Below are 25,855 nucleotides of genomic sequence, written 5' to 3' on the forward strand. Positions count from 1 at the left end.
GGAAAACGAACCATGAAAGACTATGGACTCTGAGAAACAAACTGAGGGTTCTAGAGGGGAGGAGGGTGGGGGGATGGATTAGCCTGGTGATGGGTATTAAAGAGGGCACGTACTGGATGGAGCACTGGGTGTTATATGCAAACAATGAATCATGGAACACTACATCAAAAACTAATGATGTACTGTATGGTGATTAACATAACATTAATAAAATTAAATTAAAAGAAAAAGAAAAACTGGCACCTTCATACATTGCTGGGGATGTAAAATGGTATGGCAACTGTGGAAACCAGTTTGGCAGTTCCTTAAAAAGCTAAACATGCAATTATCATACGGTGGTATTTCCATCAAAAACTAAATATGGCTAAATGAAATAAGTCAGTCACAGAAAGACAAATGACATGATTTCACTCATATGTGGAAATGAAAAAACAAAACAAATGAACAAAGAAAAAAAGAGACAGACAGAAAACAGGCTCTTAACTATAGAGAATAAACTAAAGATTACCAGAGGGGTGGTGGGTGGGGGGAAGGGGGAAATAGGTAAAGGGGATTAAGAGTGCATTTATCATGATGAGCACTGAGTAACATACAGAACTGTTGAATCACTATATTGTACATCTGAAACTAATATAACACTGTATGTTAACTACACTGGAATTAAATTTTTTTAGAAAGCACTAAACATGGAATTACCCAAAAGAATTGAAAGCACAGACTCAGATATTGTATACCATTGTTCAGAGCAATATTATTCATAATAGTGAACAAGTGGAAACAACCCAAATGTCCCTCAATGGAAAAATGGATAAATAAATTGTGGTATATACATACAATGAAATATTATTTGGCCATATAAAGGAAAGAAGTATTGATAAATGCTAGAATATGAAAGAACTTGAAAACATTATGCTAAGCGAAAGAAGACAGACACAAAAGATCACATATTGCATGATTCCATTTCTATGAAATATCCAAAACAGGCAAGTCCACAGAGACAGAACACAGACTGGTTGTTACCAGGGCTTGAGGGGAGGGGAAAATAGGGAGCAACTGTTTAGTGGGTAAGAAATTTCCTTTTGGGGAGATGAAAATGTTTTGGAGCTAAATAGAGATGTTGGTTGCACAACATCATGAATGTACTAAATGTCACCGAATTGTTCACTTTAACATGATTAAATTTGTTATATGAATTTCACCTCAATAAAAAAATTAGTATCAAAATTTACAAGGAGGAATTTTACTTTTCTCTATAGTCTTTCAAAATCCTTCTAAATTGTTGACACCAAAGAAATCCTCTTTTAAATTTCTTTGCTAAGATTTCAAAATCCATTTAAAGATTTTATGACGAGAAAACAAAATATGTCATGGAGAGGGAGAGGTAGATGGTGGTAGAATAGGAGGACCCGAGGCTCACCTCATCCCATGAAGACAGCTAGATAACTATCAAATCATCCTAAATACCCCAGAAATCGACCTGAAGACTGGCAGAACAAATTCCACAACTAAACATAGAGAAAAGGCCACTAAACATAGAGAAGAGGCCACATGGAAGAAGGTAGGAAGTGTGGAGACACGGTTTAGGAGAGAAATGGATCATGGCCGCTGGGGTGGAAAGAGAACCATGGTTGCAGAGAAGGGTGAGAGACAGAGGGATGCACAGGGGAAAGCGAATCCCCATAGCAACTGGTTTGGAAAGCAAAAAGGCCCGACTTCCACGAGTCCTTGCAACCAGTGAGGCTTAAAGCCTGCAGGTTTAGGGGCTCCTGGGTGGCTCAGTCATTGGGCGTCTGCCTTCAGCTGAGGTCATGATCCCAGGGTCCTGGGATCAAGCCCCACATCTGGCTCCCTGCTTGGCAGGAAGCCTGCTTCTCCCTCTCCCACTCCCCCTGCTTGTGTTCCTGCTCTCGTTATCTCCTCTCTCTGTCAAATAAATAAATAAAATCTTAAAAAAAAAAAAAAGCCTGTAGTTTTAAAGGTCAGCATGCTTGGCTCTGAGAGAGCTTAGAGGACATTGGGGCTGCTCTTGAAGAGAAGGCAGGAGAAACAGCCCATGGACATACAGCATGGAAGCAGCAATCTGAAGAGCACCCGGGGCACACAGTGGGGAGGTTACTTGCTCATCTCAGACTGTGTGTCCCAGAGAGGCAGCATTCATGGAAATACTCCTTCAGGAACAAGGAAACTGGCCAGAGCTATCTCCCTCCCCCATCCTTCAGCATAAGCACAGGGCCACCTGTGGGAACAAGTGCAGTGCAGACATGCAATACCTAACTTGTTTACACCAAGCCCTATACCCCATACCCCCAACTTCCCACCTCCATACTCTGGAAGAACCACCCTTCCCAGTCTCGCTTGCTTGAGTCCCAACCTGGTGGGCCCCCTCCCCCAGAAGACTGGCCCAACCCCTGCCCACAGTGCGTCTCCTGAAATGGGAGTTCTGTAGGGCTTCAGTTCCAGTGGTGGTGGCAACAGGTCTCATTTCACAAGCAAACCAGAGCATATTTAGTTAAAACTCACCACATTCAGGCCAGGGACCAAACACTGCCCAAAATAGGCAAAGAGAGCCTCTGCAGGCAGCTGGCCTGAAGGATAAAGTAGTCAGCACAAAACAGCAGAGCACACACAGAACACACTGAAGACACTCCTAGAAGCACCAGGCTTCTAGGGGAAGAGGGGACACTACACAGAGCAGGGCAATACAGGACCTCTTCATAAGGCCATTATCCTCAAGATAGGAGATATAGCTGACTTCCCTAACACAGAGAAACAGGCACAGAAACTTAGACAAAATGAGAAGACAGAGAAATTTGTCCCAAATGAAAGAACAGGACAAGGCCATGGCTGGAGATCTAAGCAAAACAGATAAAAATAACATGCCTAATAGAGAATTTAAAGCAATGATCATAAGGATACTCACTGGACTTGAGAAAAGAGTGGAGGACATCAATGGGACCATTAACACAGAAGGAATAACAGCAGAGTTAAAGGGGTCAATAAATGAAATGTTTGATGGAATGAACAGACCTAGAAGACAGAGTAATGGAAAGTAATAAGTCTGAACAAAAGAAAAGAATTATGCAAAGTGAATCTAGACTTAGGGAACTCAGTGACTCCATCAAACATAATAATATTTATATTATAGGAGTCCCAGAGGAAGAAAAGTGAGAAAGGGGGGCAGAGAATTTATTTGAAGAAATAATAGCTAAAAACTGCCCTAATTTGGGGAAGGAAACAAATATGCAGATCCAGGAGGCACAGAGATCCCCCAACAAAATCAACAAAAGTAGATCCACACCAAGACATATTGTAATTAAAATGGCAAAATATACTGATAAAGAAAAAATACTAAAAGCAGCAAGATGAAAGACAGTTACATAAAAAGGAAACCCCATAAAGCTATCAGCAGATTTTTCAGCAGAAACCTTCCAAGTCAGAGAGGAGTGGCATGATATACTCAAAGTGCTAAATGGGACCAAGAATACGCTATCCCGCAAGGCTATCATTCAGAATGGAAGGAGAGATAAAGTTTCCCGCACGAACAAAAAAACTAATGGAGTTCACGACCAGTAAAGCAACCCTACAAGAAATATGAAAGGGGACTCTTTGAGTAAAAAGGAGAGATTAAAAGTGACAGTATGAAGGCAGTTAACACAAAAGCAGTAAAAATGAATATTCCTGTAAAAAAAAAATCACTCAAGGAACTAATGAAATAAAAGGATGTAAAATATGACACCATATACCTAAAACATAGGGAGGAGAGGAGTAAAGAATGGGTTCAAATTTAAACAACCATCAACTTCATATAGACTGCTATATGCAGAAGATGTTATATACAAATCTAATGGTAACCACAAATCAAAAACCACTAATAAATTTGCAAAGAATAAAGAGAAAGAAATCCGAATATATCACTAAAGAAAACCAGCAAACCATAGGGAGAGAGACAAGAAAGGATAAGAGAAAATCTTCAGAAACAACGATAAAACAAGTAATCAAATGGCAATAAATACATACCTATCAATAATTACTCTGAATATAAATGGACTAAACGCTCCAATCAAAACACACAGAGTGACAGAATGGATAAAAAACAAGATCCATCTATATGCTGCCTACAAGAGACTCATTTTAGACCTAAAGACAGCTGCAGACTGAAAGTGAGGGAAATGGAGAAACATCTATCATGCAAATGGAAGTCAAAAGAGTAGCATACTTGTATCAGACAAAATAGACTTTAAAACAAAGACTGTAACAAGAGACAAGGAAGGACACTATACAGTAATAAAAGGATGATCCAACAAGAAGATATAACAATTGTAAATATTTATGCACCCAGGGATGCCTGGGTAGCTCAGTCCGTTAAACATCTGCCTTTGGCTCAGGTCAGGATCTCAGGGTCCTGGGATTGAGTCCCATGTTGGGCTCCTTGCTCAGCAGGGAGCCTGCTTCTCCCTCTCCCTCCGCTTGCTGCTCCCCCTGCTTGTGCATGCTCTCTCTCTGACAAATAAATAAAATCTTTAAAAAAATTTTATGTACCCAATATGGGGGCACTCAAATACATAAAACAGTTAATAATAAACATAAAGGAAATAATTGATAATAATACAATAATTGGGGGACTTTAACACCCCACTTATGTCAATGAACAGATCATCTAAACAGAAAATCAACAAGGAAACAATGGCTTTGAATGACACACTGGACCAGATGGATTTAACAGATATATTCATCCTAAAACAGCAGAATACACATTCTTTCCAAGTACACATTTACACTCCCCAGAATAGATCACATATTGGGCCACAAAGCAAGCCTCAACAAATTTAAAAAGATCGAAGTCATACCATGCATCTTTTCTGACCACAATGCTATAAAACTAGAAGTTAACCACAAGAAAAAATCTGGAAAGACCACAAATACATGGAGGTTAAATAGCATGTTACTAAACAATGGATAGGTCAGTCAGAAAATAAACAAAGAAATAAAAAAGTGCACGGAAACAAATGAAAATGAAAACACAATGGTTCAAAACCTTTGGGATGCAGCAAAAGTGGTTCTAAGAGGGAAGTTTACAGCAAAATATGTCCTGGAAAGAAACAAGTCCACATGACTAAGATGTATCCCCCACCACGCCAAGGTCTTGATACCACATGTGTAAATCTGTAAATTATTTTCACTGGAATGTAACTAGTATTATAAATATCATGTGTACTGTCATTCTAAAGTGGCAGGTAAAAAGAATAAATAAAAAATAAATAAAACAAAATAAAATAAACGGCAGGTTAATCTAAATGCCATCAAATCTCAACTGTGATACTTTATTAGGTATTCCAACATATGTTGACACTAAATTACTTCCCTTACCCCTGGTGCTAATACCTTGTGCTCTTTCTTTTAAAAGACAGCTTTACTGAGATGAACAGTTGACCCCTGAACAACAGGGGCTTGAATTGCATGGATCCACTTACATGCAGATTTTTATCACTACAGTACTATAAATGTATTTCTTAATGATTTTGTAGAAATGTAGAAACTTATTTCCATAAATGATTTTCTTAGTAACATAAAATTTTCTTTTTTCAAGCTTGCTTTATTCTAAGAATACAGTATATAATATATACAACATACAAATACTATGTGTTAATCAACTGTTATCGGTAAGGCTTCTGGCCAACAGTGGGCTCTCAGTAGTTAAGTTTGGGGGAGTCAAAAGTTATACATGGATTTTCAACTGCACAGGGGCTAGCCCTCTTAACCTTCATGTTGTTCAGGGGTCAACTGTAATTCACGTAACATACACCCATCCATTTAAAGTATATAATTCAACGTTGTTTAGTACATTCACAGGGTTGTACAACCATCATTACTATCTAATTATAGATTATTTCATCATGCCAAAAGAAAACCCTATACTCATTAGCAGTCACTCCCATTTCCTCCCACCACTATTCACCATAGCCTGAGGCAACCACAAATCTATTATCTATCTCTATGCATTTACCTATTCTGAACATTTCATAAAATGTAATCATATATAGTTTTTGGTGACTAGCTTCTACCACTTAGCATATTTTCAAGGTTCATTTATGTTGTAAAATGCATCAGGACTTCATTGCTTTTCACGGTCGAATAATAGTCAATTGTATGAGTATGCTACATTTTATTTATCCAATCATCAGTTGATGGATATTTGGGTTGTTTATACTTTTAGGTTATTATGAATAATGCTACTACAAATATTCATGTACAAGTTTACATGTAGACATATCTTTTCAGTTCTCTTTGGTATTTACACTTCACTCTTACTCATATAGCCCTAGTTGGACATTGTGATAATTTTTAATCTTGACCTCTCATCCTATTCAACTGATCAATTCCTGCTGAATTATATGAAGGTGTAAAAGCCCAAACACCACAAGAGAATGAGGCCATTGTGCTGCAGTTAAATTCATAGTAAGGAAAAAAATAAGAGAATGTCTTATAAACCTACATAAAAGAGTATTAAATCTTAGGGAAGAATAGGACTAAAGATTTCCAGTTTGTTAGAGTTTAATTTTCCTGAATGACAAAGAGTATGTTACCAAATTCCCAGTGAGAGGGATAAATATAAAACACATGTGAAGGATAAATATAAAACGCTTGAAGAACTAAGTGGGGGGGTGGGAGAGGAGGGAGAGAGAGACAAGGGAAAAGAGAGATAGGGAGGAGGGAGGGAGGGAGAAGAAAGTGGGGAGGGGGTAAAGGAGGGGAGGAGTGGGAGAGGAAGGGGGGAAAATAGCCAGGAAATTGGCTTAAAAAGCAATGAGAAAAGATCTTTATAATTGTCTGCTGTAAAAGCGAAAATAGGATACCCGTTTTAAGATAGCCTAAGACTATAAAAAGATAACATTCCATGAGGATTTTCAAATGCTCTCAACAAGAAATAATTACTGGAATATCAAGTTGCTATTACCTCCATGCAGGTTTGCTGACAGTACAAAGGGATAGGACTTCATCCAGCTCATTACAGCAATAGTTTCTGGTTGGGTAGGATCTGTGATCTGAAAGAACTGGTCCGGGAAATTTCGGTTCAGGTCAAAGTTGTTGCTGTTGTTTCTGCCAATTACACTTACTGAATCTCCTGTATGATAAAGTATTTAAATTTTAGCCATGTTTCATTTACATTTTAATCCAACACATACTACTTCAGCTATCTTAACTCAAAGGTAAATGTGAACACATCAGGCTTCACTATGATTAATCACATTATGATTAAAACACACATTTTCTGGTATTGTACATTAAAAAAGTATATCTCTTCCAGATCTTTTGAACAGAAAGATAAAACCATTATCCTTTCATTTCTGCCCTCTGTTCATACTTTGAGGGGAAAAATTCCAACTACATAAATTATATTAGAGTTTTGGCTCAAAAGAAAGCATTGCTCAATTGTCAATAATCCATACACAATGACATGATCACAATGTTGAGTGGACATGACTAATCAGAGGGAGGTTCTATTGTATTGATATACACATCACTAAAACATCGTAAAGAAATAGACCAAATGAAAAGAAGAAAATTGTGATATGCTTACATTAAAGTGATCACAAAAAGGTAGTCAGTCAAGAACATAGTTGGAAGTTTAACCTGATGAAGAAAGGGTTGAATTTAAATTTACTCCTTTTTAATAAGGAGTGGGAAACCTATTATAATCATAGTGATGAGAAAAATTTGCAAGTGAATGAGAAAAACCTACTGGAGGGTTCACTAGTAGTAAATAGTTTTCTCTCTCAGAAAGGTCTCAAAAGAGGAAGGTGGAGGGATTTGTGAGGCTGACAAAGAATAAGGTCCTTAGCAAAGTAAACTGAGTAATAAAAAATGGATTAACCTGGTCATTCATTAGATGATTCTCTCAGTGTTTAGTCAGTGAGAGTCATGTGGTTGCATATTCATATGGTGGTACCTACTCTACTCACTGGTATGATTGCCTGGAAGGAACCACAGTTTGGGAAAAAACAGATTCTCACATTCCTAGCGTTCCGCATAAAGAAGCCCCTGTAAGCAAGTTGCCCCAGACCCTGCTCTGACTATATTGCCCCAGGAGAGATGGGCTGGCCCAGAGGAGGCAGAGGAATGGTTCTCAATAACTCAGCAGGTTTATAATATGCATGCATGGGGAGCACAACTGGGAGTCAATTTAGAGTCACTGGCTTCAAAAGAAATTTGGTTTGAGTTTTCACCTATGAGATAGTGTTCCCAATACAATAATTTAACAAAATTACTATATAACAGTAATTAAAAAAATAATTACACAAATGTATTTTTTATTATTAATCAAATAATTAAGTTCTTTAAAATTATTGTTGAAATGGAAAAATTTATTAAAACCTTATATTATTTTTTTAGGAAATAAGAGCCATTACCAAAGTGGAGAACTCCATTAAATACAAACTTGATATCATAACTATTGAATGAACTAGCCTATCTTATAAGAATACAAAAGCCAGAACAATTATATAAGAACAAAATAATAAATTCCAAGGAAACAACCAGTTCAAATTCTCTTCTACTCCCAAATAATCACGCTATATGATAATCAAAAAGGTTAAGCATTAATAGACAACTATTCTTTACCTTCCTGGGCCTTTTCATACCCATCAGGATTCATGGATGGCATAAGGTGAATTCTAGTGCTGCGAACTAAATCTGTCACTTCAGGGTCTGTTCCAAAGTTCTTACAAAGGTATTCAATGAGGTTCAATAGCAGTTCTCGTCCAACCACTTCATTTCCATGCATATTTCCAATGTACTTAAATTCTGGTTCACCTGAAAACAAAATAATTACATGGAAGAGTTTTTTTCCTTTTTATTTTAGCATGGACTCTATTTTTTCCCCAACATATATAAGACCCTGAACCAAAAATTTAAGAAAAGATATATTTTGGCAAAAGAAGCAGGAAAAAGTATCTTATAAAGCAGCTTCCTTACAATATATACGTCTGAGCAGGCTCAAAGCATACACACACACACACACACACACACGTATGCACATGCCATATAATATGAAAATAAAAATACTATTAGCAGAAAAAATCTAATCTATGCAGTATATTAAATACTGTGCCTAATATGGATTATTAAATGGATTTTCTTTTTTTCTCGCAAAAGATTGGTTACATTTTCTTTTTTTTTTTTACGATTTTATTTATTTATTTGACAGAGAGAGAGATAGCGAGAGCAGGAACACAAGCAGGGGGAGTGGGAGAGGGAGAAGCAGGCATCCCACCAAGCAGGGAACCTGATGCAGGGCTCGATCCCAGGACCCTGGGATCATGACCTGAGCCGAAGCTTAACTGACTGAGCCACCCAGGCGCCCCTGGTTACATTTTCTTTGTTCCAGTTATACATACTTAAGGTGACCTTTCTAGATGAAACACAGAAATATGGTAGATAGCTCTGAAAGGCACTACTGAAATTCTGTATAAAACCATGCTAATTACCTGGTTCATGGACACCTGGATTATCAGATATCTCCATTACATAAAGTTCTCTTGACTCTACTGATTTTCCTAATGAATAAAGCCGGGTGATGTTAGGATATTCATTGGCAAACCTTCTCAGGAAGATTTCCATATCAGGGAAATGGTGGTGGTGAAAGTCCTTTGGCTGAATTGGCTGGTGGAAGGATTGTGTTCCAGGAAGATTATTAAGCAGAGCAACTGTGCTAACAGTTGCTACCACCTCAGTTGTGTCAGGGATTACGGAAACCACTGTTGGCCGAAGGGAAAAATTCACCTTTGTGGCTGGTCCTTCTTTCACTATTATATTATTAATTGTCAGTGGCATATACCTGAAAAAAATTTTTTTGAAAAAGTAGGTGGCTTGGAGTTAGATTCAAACACACAATGCTTTAACATTATAAAAGCAGAATAGCCTTTTCATACTCTTACACTTAGTGGTCTATGAAAACTCAAACTAAATAAAGATAAATGGGTAAATTCAAGACTTTTACGATATGATCTCAGAGAATCCCAGATTAAGTCTTTAAAGAACTATTTCTCTCACCCTCGTCTCAGTTCCACACATTAGAATGCTTACCAAAAATTACATGCAAAGGAAAGAATAATATGAAAGATGGAGGTCATTAACCCACTGTAACCATTGCTACAATACTCAAAGAAGGGATAAACCATCCAATTCTTTGCTGTGCCTTTTCAAACTTACATTCCAACTACTTTTGTAAATAGGAAAGTTCAAAATTAAATGAAACACTTTCAATTAAATCCTTAGCAAACTGAGCTTCCAGAAGGGAGTCCAGGGGAAGTGAGAAACCACTCATTTCATATATTAGAAAGCTGATGTTAAGACAACTTTTTAAAATGTCTTTCCCAGAGCTCCAAGTTTCTTCTACTCTGTACTCAATTAGCTTTGAGGCAATGCTTTACACAGCTGACCATCTTTTTAAGCTTTTAAAACTGTCCTTCCTCACAATTTTACAATTATGCTTCATATCCAGTTCTACTGTTAAACTATGTCACAAAAGACTCCACAATACTGTTTTTTCACTATAAAAGGGAAAAATCAGAAAACAAGGAAAAATAAAACCAGATACAGTAAATAACATTTCCTAGACTATATTTCTGTCTTAGCTACAAATAGAGGCTTGATATTTTTAGATTCTAAATTCTTACCCAGTTGAAACAGCTGTAATGTTGTAAGTTCCAGGAACAAGTAATCTGTGGAAATCACCAAATCTGCCTGTCATGATATTATGATTAATACCAGCCACTGAGATGGTTGCGTTCTCTAAACCAGATCCCGTTACTGAATCTTTAACAAATCCTTTAACTCCAATGTGAACCTAAAAAAACATGAATCAAAGTAGACTGCTCAAAGACAATTTGGAATGCAAGAGAGCATAACCTCTCTGCATTGATGCTAGAATTTCTAAAAAAAAAAAAAAAAAAAAAGGTTGCTTCTCTATTTTCCTATGCCTCCAAGTGAAAATATAGACAAAAAATACTGACCCTTAAACTTAAGTCATATGTGTCTGACATGTAGACTAGTAATATGCTTTTGAAATTCCCTCTCCTCCAAACCAGACTTCTAATTTTCTCAACAAGTAATAATTTCTCATTAAGTAATAATTTCTGGTATATTCAATCATATATTACCCTGTCTGATATTTAAATTAAACTGACGTCCATGGTTCATATAGTGGTCAAAGGCTCTCTAGCAAATATGATCACATGACATTGTAAGAACCTGACAGTACAAGTTTGGCTAATTATTTCAGTCTATAACGTGTTCTAAGACAATCAGAGAAAGCCCTCCAGAGGAAGAGAACTGTTAAGGATTGTTATTCCAATGCAACTGAATTTCTCCCTTATATCATCTGCTATTTCTATTCCCCAACCTTCCAGTCAGCTACTTTTACCTTTTCAATCAATGTGATCAAAGACTCACGATTGTTCTCCCATTCTTGTCGAAGCTGCGAAGCAGGTGGGTACTTGCAACAAGATAGTTCTAATGTGATCTCAAAACAGTTGGCCCATACATAATTGTAATCTTGCATACCACCTGTAACATAAAGGAAAAAATAAGTTGACTCTCAGAAAGACCAAAAAAATGAAATCAGCCATCTCTGCATCTATAAATTTTCTTTTCATAACATTGTTTGAAATTGGGGAAGGCTCTTGGATTACAGAGCAGACTAAGAAGGAAGGTTAAAGGAATATACACTGAAAAGGAATATACATAAAGGAAATGTATTTGACTGATAGGATGAACAGTTATGAAGAGCACAAATACATCAGTTAATAACAACAGTAATAATGATAACAGCTCTACATTTGGGTGTTTGCCATATGCCAGACCTGTCCTACGAGCTTTAAGAGTATTAACATTTAATCTTTACAACAAGTGTATAAGGTAGGTATTATTTCACCCATTTTATAAATGTGAGAAGTAGGATACAGAGAGAGAGGTTAAGATTTTTGACAGCATGAGCATGAAAGGTACACATGATCTTAAAGTTGTGAAGGATGTTCATGCCAAAGCATTATTAAGTGCCTACTATTCTAACTGTATTTCCCTTTTCAAGAAGGTGGCAAGAGAAAAAAGAAAGGCCAAACATAGGGTGGTGCAGGTACACAAATGGGGGAGGGGAGAAGGTGAGACACCACAAACCCTTTCAAAATGTGTTCAGTGGAAGAGGGAAGTAAAAAGGGGAGTAAGCATCCACAGCCGACTACCTTCACCACTTCTACACCCATATAAGCCCACTTACTCATTCTGTAGAAAGCTTATTACCTTATCATTCCTGGCACTTGATTTTTTTTTAATAGACTTTATTTTTTAAGGCAATTTTAGGTTCATAGCAAAATTGAGAAGGTTCATACAAGCATGGGCTCCCTCATTATCAACATCTGCATCAGAGTGGTACATTTGTTATAACTGATGAACCTACGTTATTGACATGTTCTTACCATCCAAAGTCCACAAATTACATTAGGGTTCACTCTTGGTATTGTATATCCTATGGGTTTTGACAAATGTATAGTGCCATGTTTCTACCATTACAGTATCATATAGAGTAGTTTCACTGCCCTTAAAGTCCATTGTGCCCCACCTGTTAACCCCTCCCCCTCCCTAACCTTTGGCAACCACTAATCTTTTTACTATTTCCTTATGGCTTGGCCTTTTCCAGAATGTCATATAGTTGGAATCACAGTATATAGCCTTTTCAGATTGGTTTCTTTCATTTAGTAATAGGTATTTAAAGTTCCTCCATGTCTTATGACTTGATAGTTTTCTTTTTAGTGCTGAATGATATGCCATTGTCTGGATGTACCACCATTTATTTTACCTGTTTACCTACTGTAGGATGTGCTGGTTGCTTCCAAGTTTTGACAATTATGAATTAAGCCACTATAAACATCTGTCTACAGATTTCTGTGTGGACATAAGTTTTCAACTCCTTTGGGTAAATACCAAGGAGCATAGTTGCTGGATCACATAGTAAGAGTATGTTCGGTTTTTTAAGAAACCACCAAACTGTTTTCCAAAGTGGTTGTAGCATTTTGCATTCCCCTATCACCAATGAAAGAGAGTTCCTGTTTCTTCATGTCTTTGTCAGCATTTGTTGTCAGTGTTCTGGATTTTGGCCCTTCTGGTAGGTGGGAAGTGGTAACTTGCTGCTTTAATTTGCATTTCCCTGATGACATGCAATGTGGAGCATCTTTTCTTTCTTTTTTGAAAATTTTATTGATTTATTTGAGACAGAGAGAGAGCGCGCACACGAATGGGGGGAGGGGCACACGGAGAAGCAGACTCCCTGCTGAGCAGGGAGCCCAATGCAATGCAGGGCTCCATTCAGGACCCTGGATCACAACCTGAACCGAAGGCAGATGCTTAACTGACTGAGCCACCCAGGCGCCCCATATCTTTTCATGTTTATTTGCCACTTGTATAACTCTTTTTATTTAAAGATTTTATTTATTAATTTGAGAGAGAGAGAGAGAGGGATCAAGTGGATGGAGGAGCAGAGGGCGAGAGACAAGCAGACTCTGCACTGAGCGCAGAGCCCAACGTGGGGCTCAATCCCATAACCCTGAGATCATGACCTGAGCCAAAATCAAGAGTCAGATGCTTAACTGACTGAGCCACCCAGGCGCCGCAGCCACCTGTTAACTTCCTTGGTAAGGTGTCTGTTAAGGTCTTTGGTCCACTTTTTAATCAGGTTATTTTTTTATTGTTGAGTTTTAATTAAGAGTTCTTCATGTATTTTAGATAACAGTCCTTTATCAGATAGGTTTCTTCCTTTTTTGGGCAGAGTAATATTCCACTGTACATCTGTACCACATTTTCTTTATGCAAATGTCAATGGACATTTAGGTTGTCTCTTGGCAACTGTAAATAATGCTGCAGTGAACACGGGTGTGCAAATATCTTTTTAAGATCCTGCTTCAATTCTTTTGTATTTGTACTCAGAAGCAGGATTGCTGAATCATATGGTAATTCTATTTCTAAGGAGGAAGCTCCATACTGTTTCCTACAGCAGCTGCACTATTTTTATATTCCCACCAACCAGGCAAGGGGTTCCAAATTCTCCACATCCTTACCAACACTTGCTATTTTGTTTTGTTTTGTTTTTTGATAATGACCATCCCAAAGGAGTATAAGGTGATAAGTCATTGAGATTATGATTTGCTTTTCCACGGTGATTGGTGATATTGAGCAGCTTTTCATAGACTTGTTGGCCATTTTGTATATTTTCTTTGAAGAAATGTCTAGTCAAGTCCTTTGCCCATTTTTAATCAGATTACTTGTGGGTTTGTTTGTTTATTTGTTTGTTGAGTTGTAGGAGTTTTTTTATATATTCTAAATATTAACCCTTTATCAGATATATGGTTCACAAATATTTTCCATAGACTGCTTTTTTACTCTGTTGATTGCTTTCCTTGCTACCCAGGACATTGGAGGGTTTTGAACAGAAGTGTGATATGATCTGAATTGCCTTAAAAAAAAAAAAAGTAGACTCCCCACCCAACATGGAGCCCAATGCAGGGCTTGAACTCATGACCCCGAGGATCAAGACCTGAGCTGATATCAAAAGTTGGACACTTAACCAACTGAGCCACCCAGGTGCCCTATGAATTGCCTTTTTAAAAGATCATTCTAACTGCTGGGTGGAGAATGACTGGGGGTGGGGGTAAAAGGTGAAGCAGAGTGAAGAATTAGGAGAAAATGATGGCTTGGACTAGGTTGGTAGTGGACATGAAGCAGGCAGATTTGGATTTAGAAAGGGTTTGTTGATACAGAATCAAGGATAACTTCCAGATTTTTGGCTAGAGAAACTAGGGAGAAAGTAGTGTCATTAACTATCTGAAAGGAGAACAAAGGAAGAAGCTATGACATGCCTAAGCTCTGTCTTTGGTCCTCTTCTCTTACTTATTCCCTTGATGTCTTATGGTTTAAATATTATCTACAGGCTGACAACTCTCAAATTTCTATCTCTACTAGACCTCTTTCCCAGACTCCAGACTTGTACATCCACTTGCCTATTGAACATCTCTACTTGAATATCACAAACTTAACATATCTTCATCTGCTCTGAACCTGCTCCACCCGCAGTCTCTCCTATCATGGCTGATGGCACTTCCATCCTTCCAGCTGCTCAGGCCAAAAACCTTCGGAGTCACATCCCAATCTAAAGCATCAGAAAATCATGCTAGCTCTAACTTCAAAATCCAGAATCCAAAGATTTCTCCTCACCTCCATGGCTGCTGCCCTCATACAAGCCACCATCCTTTCTCTGCCTGGATTTCTTCAGTCACTCTTAACAGTTCTCCCTGTACCTGCCCTTAACCTTCTATATTCTTTTCTCAACAGAGATGCCAGATTAATTCTGTTAAAATGTAAGTCAGATGTTACTCTTCTGTATGATGGCTCTCTTTTTTACTCAGACTAAAAGCCAAAGTCTTTAGAGTGGCCTAAGGCCCTACGTGATTTGTCTTCTACCATTTTCCTTCTCCCTTTAACCTTCTTTCATACTCTCTCCATCACTGGCTCTGCATCTGCCACAATGGCCTCCCTGCAGTTCACTGGATACACTGGGTACCTCCTGACTTCGAATCTTTGCTCTAGCTACTCCTTTGCCTGGTATGCCCTTCTCCCAGATACCCCTGCTTGACTAATTCCCTCACCTCCAGCTCTTTGCTCCAATTTCAACTTGACTTCCCCACTTAAAGTTGCTACTTGCTTCTCCCCACCGTTATCCTCAAGCCCATCCCACCAACACTCATAATTCCACTCACCCTTTTGTACTTTTTCTTTTTTCTACAGTACTTAACAATTTACCTACTAAGTTTATTATTTACTGCCTATTTCTCTCTGCTAGATTATAAGCAACACAGGGGCTGAGATATTTGTTTTATACCCACTGATGGATAGTCCAAGCACCAGAACAGTATCTGGCACACAGTAGTTCTTCAGTAAATATCTGCTGAAAGAATGAAACTAAGTAGGTAATTAAGATTTCTGTTTTGAATGTATTAAATTTGAGATGCCCATTGAACATCTATTAGAGATGTCAAAGAGTTTGTCTTCCCAGAATACATGCAAGTTTATAACCACCACAAGCCCAGTAACTTGGTCTTAACATTCTTCTTAGAAGGCAAGGTATCCATTTTTTGGCTTTCTCTTATTGTCCAGCATCTTGGTACTCACTTTGGGTCTGGCATCTATGATCATCTTTGGTTAACTCTCACTTGTATGTACACATGTGGACATACACATACTGTTCATCATACATAATATTTATTAGTCTTTTCCAATTTTTACTACTGTATTGGTCATAGTATAATGGTCATTGTGTTTAAGACATTATACTAAGATTATAGGGATTTATAAATAAGAGACATACCTTCATTCATAGTCTAGAGTCTTGGTGAGGAAGCAGAACACAGAACACATAAAAATAACAATTTCAGAGCAATGCAAGTGTGAGCTAATATGTTTTTTTGCATATGGAAAACTTAATAGCTGTGTTAAATTGCAAACATGGCCAACTCATACTTTAATTATGCCAGAGGGCAGTGAAGGAGACTACTTACAACACTATAATCACCAGGCTTGAGTCCTGGCATTCTTTTGTCTGTCCCTTAATTGTCTTACTTCAGTAGCAATTTAAGAAACACTAGCTCAGAGCAACAAGAAGACCAAGCTTACAGTAATATTTTGGAATATTATCTAATCCACTTTTTAGACTTAACTTTAATAGTACTAGCCAGTGCCAATCAATGACACATAGAAATATATTCCCAGGGTGGGGGTAGAGAGGAAGAAGTCTTTGAAAATAAGACTTTAAGAGAAGAAATTACATTCAGTGGCCTCTAGTCCCACAGATCACTCACTGTAGCGATTTTTTTTTTTATCATATAACTTTACAAACAATCTAAAACTGAAGGTCAGATTCATGGAGACAAAACTCTTTTTTAGGTCCTATAGATTTGAGGAAATATGACAGTGAATAGTGTACCTAACTGTAACACATCATTGTGGAGTTAATTATAGCTTCACAGCATAGAATCTAGTGCAAATACAAAATATTCACTAAATCTTGGCATATATTCCCCAAATTTTCCTTTGATAAGACCCTATTTAACAGAAAGCCATGTAAATATTGGAAATAAAAGGATGACTACACTACAGAAAAACAATACTGGGCACCTGGGTGGCTCAGTCGTTAGGCGGTTGCCTTCCGCTTGGGTCATGATCTCAAGGTCCTGGGATGGAGCCCCACATTGGGCTCCCTGCTCAGCGGGAGGCCTGCTTCTCCCTCTTCCACTTCCCTTGCTTATGTTCCCTCTCTAGCTGTGTCTCTCTCTGTCAAATAAATAAATAAAATCTTAAAAAAAAAAGAAAAACAATACAAAAACTAATTCCTTTCCCGTATTTCAGCAATAATCAGAAAACATAACAGAAAAAAAAAGATCTCAGCAACAAAACCTATAACACATATAGGATTAAATGTAATAAAATGCCTAATATAAATTAACATTATTAAATTTTACTGAGGGATGTAGATTTCATGCCTCTAGATAGGAGGCTTATAAAAATATTAAATTTCCCTGAAATTAATTTACAAATACTACTCAGAAAAACAGATTTTTATTGAAACTGGACAAAATGATCTAGAATTTGGAAAAACAAATGGGTGAGAATATCCAAGAAAACATTAAAAAATAAGAATGACAACAGGGACTTGCATTGCCACATATTGAAATGTCCTAAAACTGTACTTACTAAAGCAGAGCAATTAATATCAAAATAAACAGACCAATAGAACAAAGTAGAAAGCACAGAAGTAAAAGCATTTGCAATATGATTAAAGACACATTTAAGACCAAGGGGGGATGAATTAGTGAGTAATTGTTACATGAACAACTGGTTAACTATGTGACAAAAAATACAGGTGAGCTTTACCTCATATCATACCAAATAAACTCTTAAATCCATATGGAATTTGATATAAAAATGAAACCGTAAGCAAAACTGGAGGCCAACATAAATATTTTTGTACTCTCAGGATGAGGAGAACCTTTCTTTTTCTGTCTTTCTTTCTTTCTTTTTTTTTTTGAGGAGAACTTTTCTAAGTTTGACAGCAAAGTAGTATGAAAGCATAAAAGGAAAAAAAATGATAGATTTAACTAGTAACAACTGTAAAATATTTTTTGATCAAAAAACTACCTTAAAAATTTATTTTTTTTAAAGATTTATTTGAGAGAGTGAGAATGAGAGAGAGAGAGAGAGATAGAGAGCATGAGAGGGGAGAGGGCCAGAGGGAGAAGCAGACTCCCCTGCTCAGCAGGGAGCCCGATGTGGGACTCGATCCCAGGACTCCAGGATCATGACCTGAGCCGAAGGCAGTCGCTTAACCAACTGAGCCACCCAGGCGCCCTACCTTAAAAATTTTAAAAAGAGACTCGGGAAAAAAAAAAAACATAAAATAAGGGAGTATAGAACACTCCTGGGTAATAATTTAATAATTATGGGTATAAAATCTTTGGCATGACCTTAACAGAGAAATTTCTTTTCCAGGAATTTATCCCAAGATTAGCTACAAAGATGAGGACTACAGTGTTTAAACTGAAGGAGAATAAAACTGCAAACAACCTGACTATCCAAAAATGGGGGATCAGTTTACAATTATATAAAATGGGCTACTGTGCAACTATTTAAGGTATTGTGGACACACATTTATGCGCATGATATTTACCATATAATAACCAAAAAGGTTATAAAACAGCATATATCTTTTTGCATGATACTTTAAACTTTATTCTTCTTTGAAACATACAGTTTCTCAGTTCCCCTACACTCAAGTATGAGTTAACTGATTCAAAACAATTCTGACAATCTCTCTAACCAGCATGCGGTTTTATTGAGTCAGAGTTTATATACTGTAAAAGTCATCCCTTTTAAGTATATAGTATATAACGTAACATTCATATAAGCCCCACCACAATCAAGATACAGAACATTTGTATCATCCCAGAAAGTTCCTTTCCCCCAGCTCCCAGGCTCTGGGCAACCACTAATCTAATTCCTTTGCCTTTATTTTTGCTTTCTCCAGAATGTCATATAAATGAAATCATGTAGTGTAAAGCCTTTTGTATGAGGCTACTTTCACTCAGCACAATGCTTCTGAGATTCATTCATACTATTGCATACTACATGCTGTCTATAAGAAACTCACTTTATTTTTTTTAAGATTTTATTTAGAAAGAAAGAGAGAGCACAAGTAGGCAGAGCAGCAGGCAGAGGGAAAGGGAGAAGCAGGCTCTCCGTTGAGCAGGGCTTGATCCCAGGACCCCGGGATCATGACCTGAGCGGAAGGCAGATGCTTAACTGACTGAGCCACCCAGGCACCCCAAGAAACTCCCTTTAAATATAATGGTATAGGCAAGTTAAAAGTAAAAGAAGGGAAAAAGATACACTATGTGAACACAAAACAAAATTGGAGGGGCTATAGTAGTATCAGCTAAAGTAGACTTGAGAACAAGGAAAAGTACCAGGGTTAAAGAGGGATATTACATAATGATAAAAGGGTCAATTGACTAAGAAAACATTACAATTCAAGTCTACCATCAACTAGATCTAAATGACATTTATAGCACATCCCACCCAACAAGAGCAGCATACACACTCTTTCCAAGTACAAATGGAACACTCATCAAGACAGACAATATCCTGGGTTGTAAAACAAACTTAACAAATGTACAAGAACTGAAATCATATAAGTATATTCTTTGACATGATGGCATTACATAGAAATCAGTAATAGAAAGCTATATACAGGCTATCCTTTTCTTAATGAAATCTCAAAAAAGTACAGCAAATTTCCTCTGAGTCTATAATAATAAACTACTCTCAGAAAGCAACTTATGAGTTGTGGTATCTACCTAATCTACATTTCTAAACTCATAGGAACCCACCAATGTGAATAGTAGCAAACTAAACTTTTATTTGCAATACAAAAAATATATAAAAAAGCTATCCTAACTCTAGAATATCAGAAAGTTTTTATTCACCAGCTTCAAGTTTCACTTTAGAAATTATTTTTTAAATCATCTAAAAAAACCTAGAAGCAAATGAAGATATTAACTGAGTTATGAATAGCTTAAGGATTTTCTTTTGCGAGGTGCTACAAACAGGCATTATTTGTTATCTGTATTAAACTTAACATTTATTTTACCAATACCAAATGTCAATGAGTGATCTTAACTAGGCAGCTGGTTTAGATCTTGTTGTCTTGATCTTTTCCTCAATAACAAAAAAAAACTACCTATACAAAGCTACAGTTCCCTATAACAGAACAGCCATTAATCTGTAGATAAGCCTGATGTTATTGGCAGCTGAGCTACTTCCAGATTCAGTTAATATGTTTGCTTTTTTTAAGGTGATGTCATGTGGCTCAAAACAGACTAAAGGATTAAATATCAGACCTCAGAACACTATCTTTATCCAGTTAAAGAAAATTTAAATTTGGAGAGTGGAATATTCATTACAGGCATGCCTCAAAGCAATAAAGCACTTTACTAATAGTATAAAAGGATCTGTTATTTATCTGACTTATTAACAATCATAAATAAGCAAGCCTCTATTATCGATTAGACTCTCCGGGGGCTATCTAAGCCAATGACCTTCAAACTTGTTTATTCGTACTAAAATAATTTTTGAAAAATTATGCAGTGCTTTACAATTTTTAAGTTGGTATCTAAAAGTTTTCATCTTAAGTTTAAATAGTTGCAAACAGTGTAATTTCCTGGATGGTATAAGTTTTATACTTTTAAATAAAACTTACATTATTATTTTAGATGTACCCAAATAAATAAAAATATAGATTTAATTCCCGGAATCATCTATTTAAAACTTGTGTGAACATGTACTCTTCTTTAACAATAGGAATTTTACATCTTCCCTTTTTCTACTTGAACTTATATTTCTATTCCGATTCATCCACAAATTGTTATTTGAACGTGATATACTTATATGGTTCAAAGTCTTACACTGACCATCCTGTAACACTTCAAACTATAATATGTATGTATACGTACTTAAGTTTTCCTTAATTTTCACTTACCTTAATGCCCTAAGTACTAATTTTTGTCTTTTAGATTGAATTATTACAATAACTACTAGCATGAAATTTATCAGAAAGGCAAAATTATAAATTTTAATAAACAGGTAATAGTTACTGAAAATATATTTATTTATTTATTTTAAAGATTTTATTTATTTATTCGAGAAAGAGAGCATAAGAGAGAGAGCACAAGCAGGGGGGAGGGCAGAAGCAGAGTGAGAAGCAGACTCCCCACTGAGCAGGGAACCTGATGCGGGACTTGATCCCAGGACCCTGGGATCATGACCTGAGCCGAAGCCAGACGCTTAACTGACTGAGCCACCCAGGCGCCCCTGAAAATGTTTTTTTAAAAAGATTTATTTATTTATTATGGGGGGGAGGGGCAGAGAGAGAAGAAGAGAATCCCAAGCAGACACCCCGCTGAATGCGGAGCCGATGTGGGGCTTAATCTCATGACCCTGAGATCATGACCTGAGCCGAAATCAAGAGTCCGTAGCTCAACTGACTGAGCCACCCAGGTGCCCCGAAAATACCTTTTAATGAGAAGTTTGGTGTGATGCTTTTATGATACTGTTAAAGTAAAATTGTCCCTTTTGTTTTGGTGCCCTGGAAGTTTGTAAAACTGAGTCAACATACCATAGTGAGCTTCAGGTGGGTAGAAAACTATGCCTATCTTCAGTCAAGTAGGCAAAGAGGACATGTGATTGAACCCCCGCAGTTAGCATCTCTCTCAGGCCAACCAATTTTAGGAAAGAGCAGGTATGGAAGATCTGGAAATGTATTTCCTTAAAGTTATCGAAACAGGTCTCTTCCTTCTCCGCACACATACCTCTGTTTGAAAATCACTGATTTAGATTATTTCCTCTACTCACAAGGAGAATTGATAAAGAAAGGAAAATGGTATGAATTTTGCTTTTAAACCTACCTACCTGGGTGCCTGGCTGGTTCAGTCAGAAGAGTATACAACTCTTGATCTTGGGTCGTAAGTTCGAGCCCCATGTTGTAGAGATTAAATTAAAAAAAAAACTTAAAAAAAATGCTACCTACCAATCCAAAGTTTTCTATGTTCAGAAAAAACTGAATGCAATGTACTATGAAACCTATAATACTTTCATTCTTTTAGCAGCATCAGAAAACAAGACTAAAAATGTAACCATTAGGAATCTGTCCAGTAGTACAACAAACTGTGATCAACAGTAATTGTTATGGGTGGCTAAATCTTCTGATAAAAGAATCTACTCATACCCATTAAACTCCTTCATTTGTCTAACAACAAATTTTCATATGCTTTAGGACACTCAATTCATCCTTATCATGGAACCAGTCCCTATTATTACTGTTTTCACTACAGAGATCTAGCTTTGTCAGGGGAGGAGAGGAACCCTTCATTCAAAAACAGAGAACTAATGAATGACTCACTCTTATGTCTCAAGCAGAAAGTCAATACAAAAAAATATGATCAGGGCACCTGGGTGGCTCAGTTGGTTAAGCGACTGCCTTCGGCTCAGGTCATGATCCTGGAGTCCCGGGATCGAGTCCCACATCGGGCTCCCTGCTCAGCAGGGAGTCTGCTTCTCCCTCTGAACCTCTTCCCTCTCATGCTCTCTATCTCTCATTCTCTCTCTCAAATAAATAAATAAAATCTTTAAAAAAAAAAAGAAAAGAAAAAAATATAATCAATGCTTCAGTGTTAAGAATTAAACATACCAAGTTTGTTTTAACTTGCCTTAGTAGGCCAAACTATAAAGTATCAAACTGTATTATATAAGAACCCTATAAATTTTTTACAGAAAAAAATTGCAACATATTAGGAAATTTTATAGGAAAAACATTTTGCAGTATAGGAATATAGATAGGCAACTTCCACTGTAGATTCAAATTTGAAGCTTACTGCTATTTCCTAAAACTACTTCAAAGGAGGGACTCCTGGGTGGTTCAGTCTGTTAAGTGTCTGCCTTCGGCTCAGGTCATGATCCCAGGGTCCTGGGTTCAAGTCCCCACCTTGCTCAGTAGGGAGCCTGCTTCTCCCTCTGCCTGCCACTCCCCTTGCTCGTGTGTGCTCTCTCTCTCTCTCTCTGACAAATAAGTAAATCTTTAAAAAACAAAAACAAAACTACTTCAGGGACACCTGGGTGGCTCAGTTGGTTAAGCATCTGCCTTTGGCTCAGGTCATGATCCCAGGGTCCTGGGATTGAGTCCCACATGGGGCTCCTCGCTCAGCAGGGAGCCTGCTTCTCCCTCTGTCTGCCCACTCCCCCTGTTTGTGCTCTTTCTCTCTCCCTCTGACAAATAAATAAATAAAATCTTAAAAAAAAAAAAACTACAGGAATAGTGAGAAGTTCTCACAATTTTGACATTTGTGAACAATTTATTTATAGATAATGAGTTATTAAGTGATAATTTTGCACTCCCTGAGATATTTTTAAAAGCTAATGAGCATAGTGCTCATAAAAAATTTTAAGTGGGACATCTGGGCCAAATGAATAGAAAAAAACAGAGGTTGCCCTTGAAAAAAATTCCCCATATTCCTGGTCTTTAAATTCGAGTTTACTTTGAGCAAATCTTAACTGAACCTGGTCTTTGTATTCTCAGCAACTTTATCTATTTCCTTCACCACTCCCACTGAATGTATATTTGCTAATGATATGGTTCTACAAAGTTAAACTAAATTACACAGTCCTGCATCTATTTTCAGTTTTGTTTAAGTTGGTCAACACGATCTCTCACACAGCTCCTTGAACTGCGTTTTCCTTTTTTTAAAGTACCTTCCCATTCTCCTACCACCTGAGTTAAACAGAAAAAAGAAAAATGAAAAGAAAGAAAAAAAAAGCTGCTCCATGAATAAGTTCAGCTTAGGCTCTCACAATAAGGAGGCTTTAGTAGCAGAGCATGACTATTCATTCAGAAGCCTTATTAGGAGAGTCATTCCCTAGAGGTATCCTGCAGGTTTGAGAAACATGTTGAGAGAAGCAAGGCCCACTCACATAGGCAGCTAGATATGCTGAGTCAACCCTGGTAACCAACATGAACATGGTGGGGCCAGATCACTCCATATCCCATACTTCTAATACACTGTCTGATCCTTGAGAGCAGGAATTGTTCCTATTTTGCTCCCACCGTTTTGCCCCCATCACCAAACCCAGTATATGGGATGTGGCAGAGGCTCAGTAAATACTTGCTAAAGGAATAAATGATATTGTACAAGTTATTTCCTCTCCGGGGTCCTGATTTCCTATAAAGCAAAAGGTTTGGAATAAATCAATATATTCACTTTTAGCTCTAAAAGTATATACTACTTCGAGCTAGAATTTGTAAATACATCACATAAAGTGTCAAATTACTCCAGGACATCCGGGTCTGAGTACATGCCTAGTCATAAGGTTTCACAATATCTTACTCACTGCAGTCCTACATAAGATAAACAAAGTGAATCTGCCCTGTTGAAACTCTTAAAACGGCTCAATATTGGTGGGGCAGGAAGAGATATGAGCTAGTTGTGGAAATAACAGAAAGCATGTCTGACCATCCAGCTAGAAAAGGAGAAAAGCTGATGTTCATAAAAACAATAAGAATGGCAGCAGCAAAATGTAGCTTCTTCAGATGTTTGAAGAATCAGAAAAATCTGGTGTCTGATTTAACCAAATAATCTTACTTACTGTGAAGGCAGTACCCTATTTTTTTAATAGTATAACATAGATTTACCTTCTTTAATCATCAAGAAATTACTTTCCATTTACAATTTTCTCCAAAAAAAGAAAAGTAAATTATTTTTAACTCATTATCTTAAATAATATCTCCAATAAATGAAGCAACTTGACTACATCACAAAAAGTTCATGAAGTCAGGTTTTATTAAATACATTTGCTGAAAACTGAAATGGGATTAAACATCAAAGATGTCCCTTATCTACAAAAGAAAATAAATGATTTTCAAATCACCTCCAGTTGTTATGGGCAGAAATGGCTTCTAATTATTTTAAGCCTCTTGTGGATGTTTGTTACATACAAGAAATATTGGTAGAAACTATAGGGGAATCAAAAAATTCTCAAAAGTATCAAGTTCTCAAACTTAGGACTCAATTTGGATAAACAGTGCTTGACATATAAAGTCAGAGAATAATTCAAAGATTTAAATAAAGGCACATTAAAAGAAATGTCATAAGACACTTTATAATGTAACTAACTGCCAATAAAAAAGTAAGGAAGAGCTAAGGCATTTCACCATCTGCAGATTCTAGGAGAAGGAAAACAAGTTTATACAGATGACATTTCCATGAATTAACTTCTTCCTTATGCTTAGTCTTAATTAAATAGTCTAAGACTGCATAAAATCAAAAAAAGTTATTATTAAAAGGACATCAAAAGTTTAGAAAGCACAACAGCTGTTTATATAACATTTAAAAAGAAAAGGTAAACAAACCTACTTAATGACTCTTTTAAAAATAATATTCTGTGGAAAATGAGAACCCGTATGTATTACTGGTGGGAATATAAATGGTACAGCCACTGGGGTAAACAATTTGGTGGTTCCTTAAAGCTAAATAGAAAATTACCATATGATCCAACAATGCCACTCCTGAGTACCTATCTAAAAGATATGAAAACAAGGACTTTTTTTTTTAAGATTTCTTTATTTTAGAGAGAAAGAGAGAGCACGAATAGAGGGGGGAGGAGAAATGGGGAAGGGAGAGAGAGTCCTAAGCCCACTGTACTGAGCGCAGAG

At 37.0% G+C, this 25,855-nt stretch overlaps 1 protein-coding gene across 1 annotated transcript in view; it reads right to left on the reverse strand.

The window, feature by feature from the left end:
* The window catches only part of CPD (carboxypeptidase D), a 66,353-nt gene that overhangs the window by 31,684 nt on the left and 8,814 nt on the right, over positions 1 to 25,855 (reverse strand). Inside the window, exons 3-7 of the mRNA XM_025851139.2 lie at positions 11,423 to 11,565; positions 10,677 to 10,846; positions 9,486 to 9,835; positions 8,620 to 8,811; positions 6,956 to 7,123 (exon numbers count right to left, since the gene is read on the reverse strand). Of these exons, the coding sequence (XP_025706924.1) occupies positions 6,956 to 7,123; positions 8,620 to 8,811; positions 9,486 to 9,835; positions 10,677 to 10,846; positions 11,423 to 11,565 (1,023 nt within the window). The remainder of the gene's footprint in view (positions 1 to 6,955; positions 7,124 to 8,619; positions 8,812 to 9,485; positions 9,836 to 10,676; positions 10,847 to 11,422; positions 11,566 to 25,855) is intronic.

Source organism: Callorhinus ursinus, unplaced genomic scaffold, assembly GCF_003265705.2.
Source record: "Callorhinus ursinus isolate GAN/ISIS: 27379988/994484 unplaced genomic scaffold, GSC_fseal_2.0 scaffold34, whole genome shotgun sequence".
Taxonomy (NCBI): domain Eukaryota; kingdom Metazoa; phylum Chordata; class Mammalia; order Carnivora; family Otariidae; genus Callorhinus; species Callorhinus ursinus.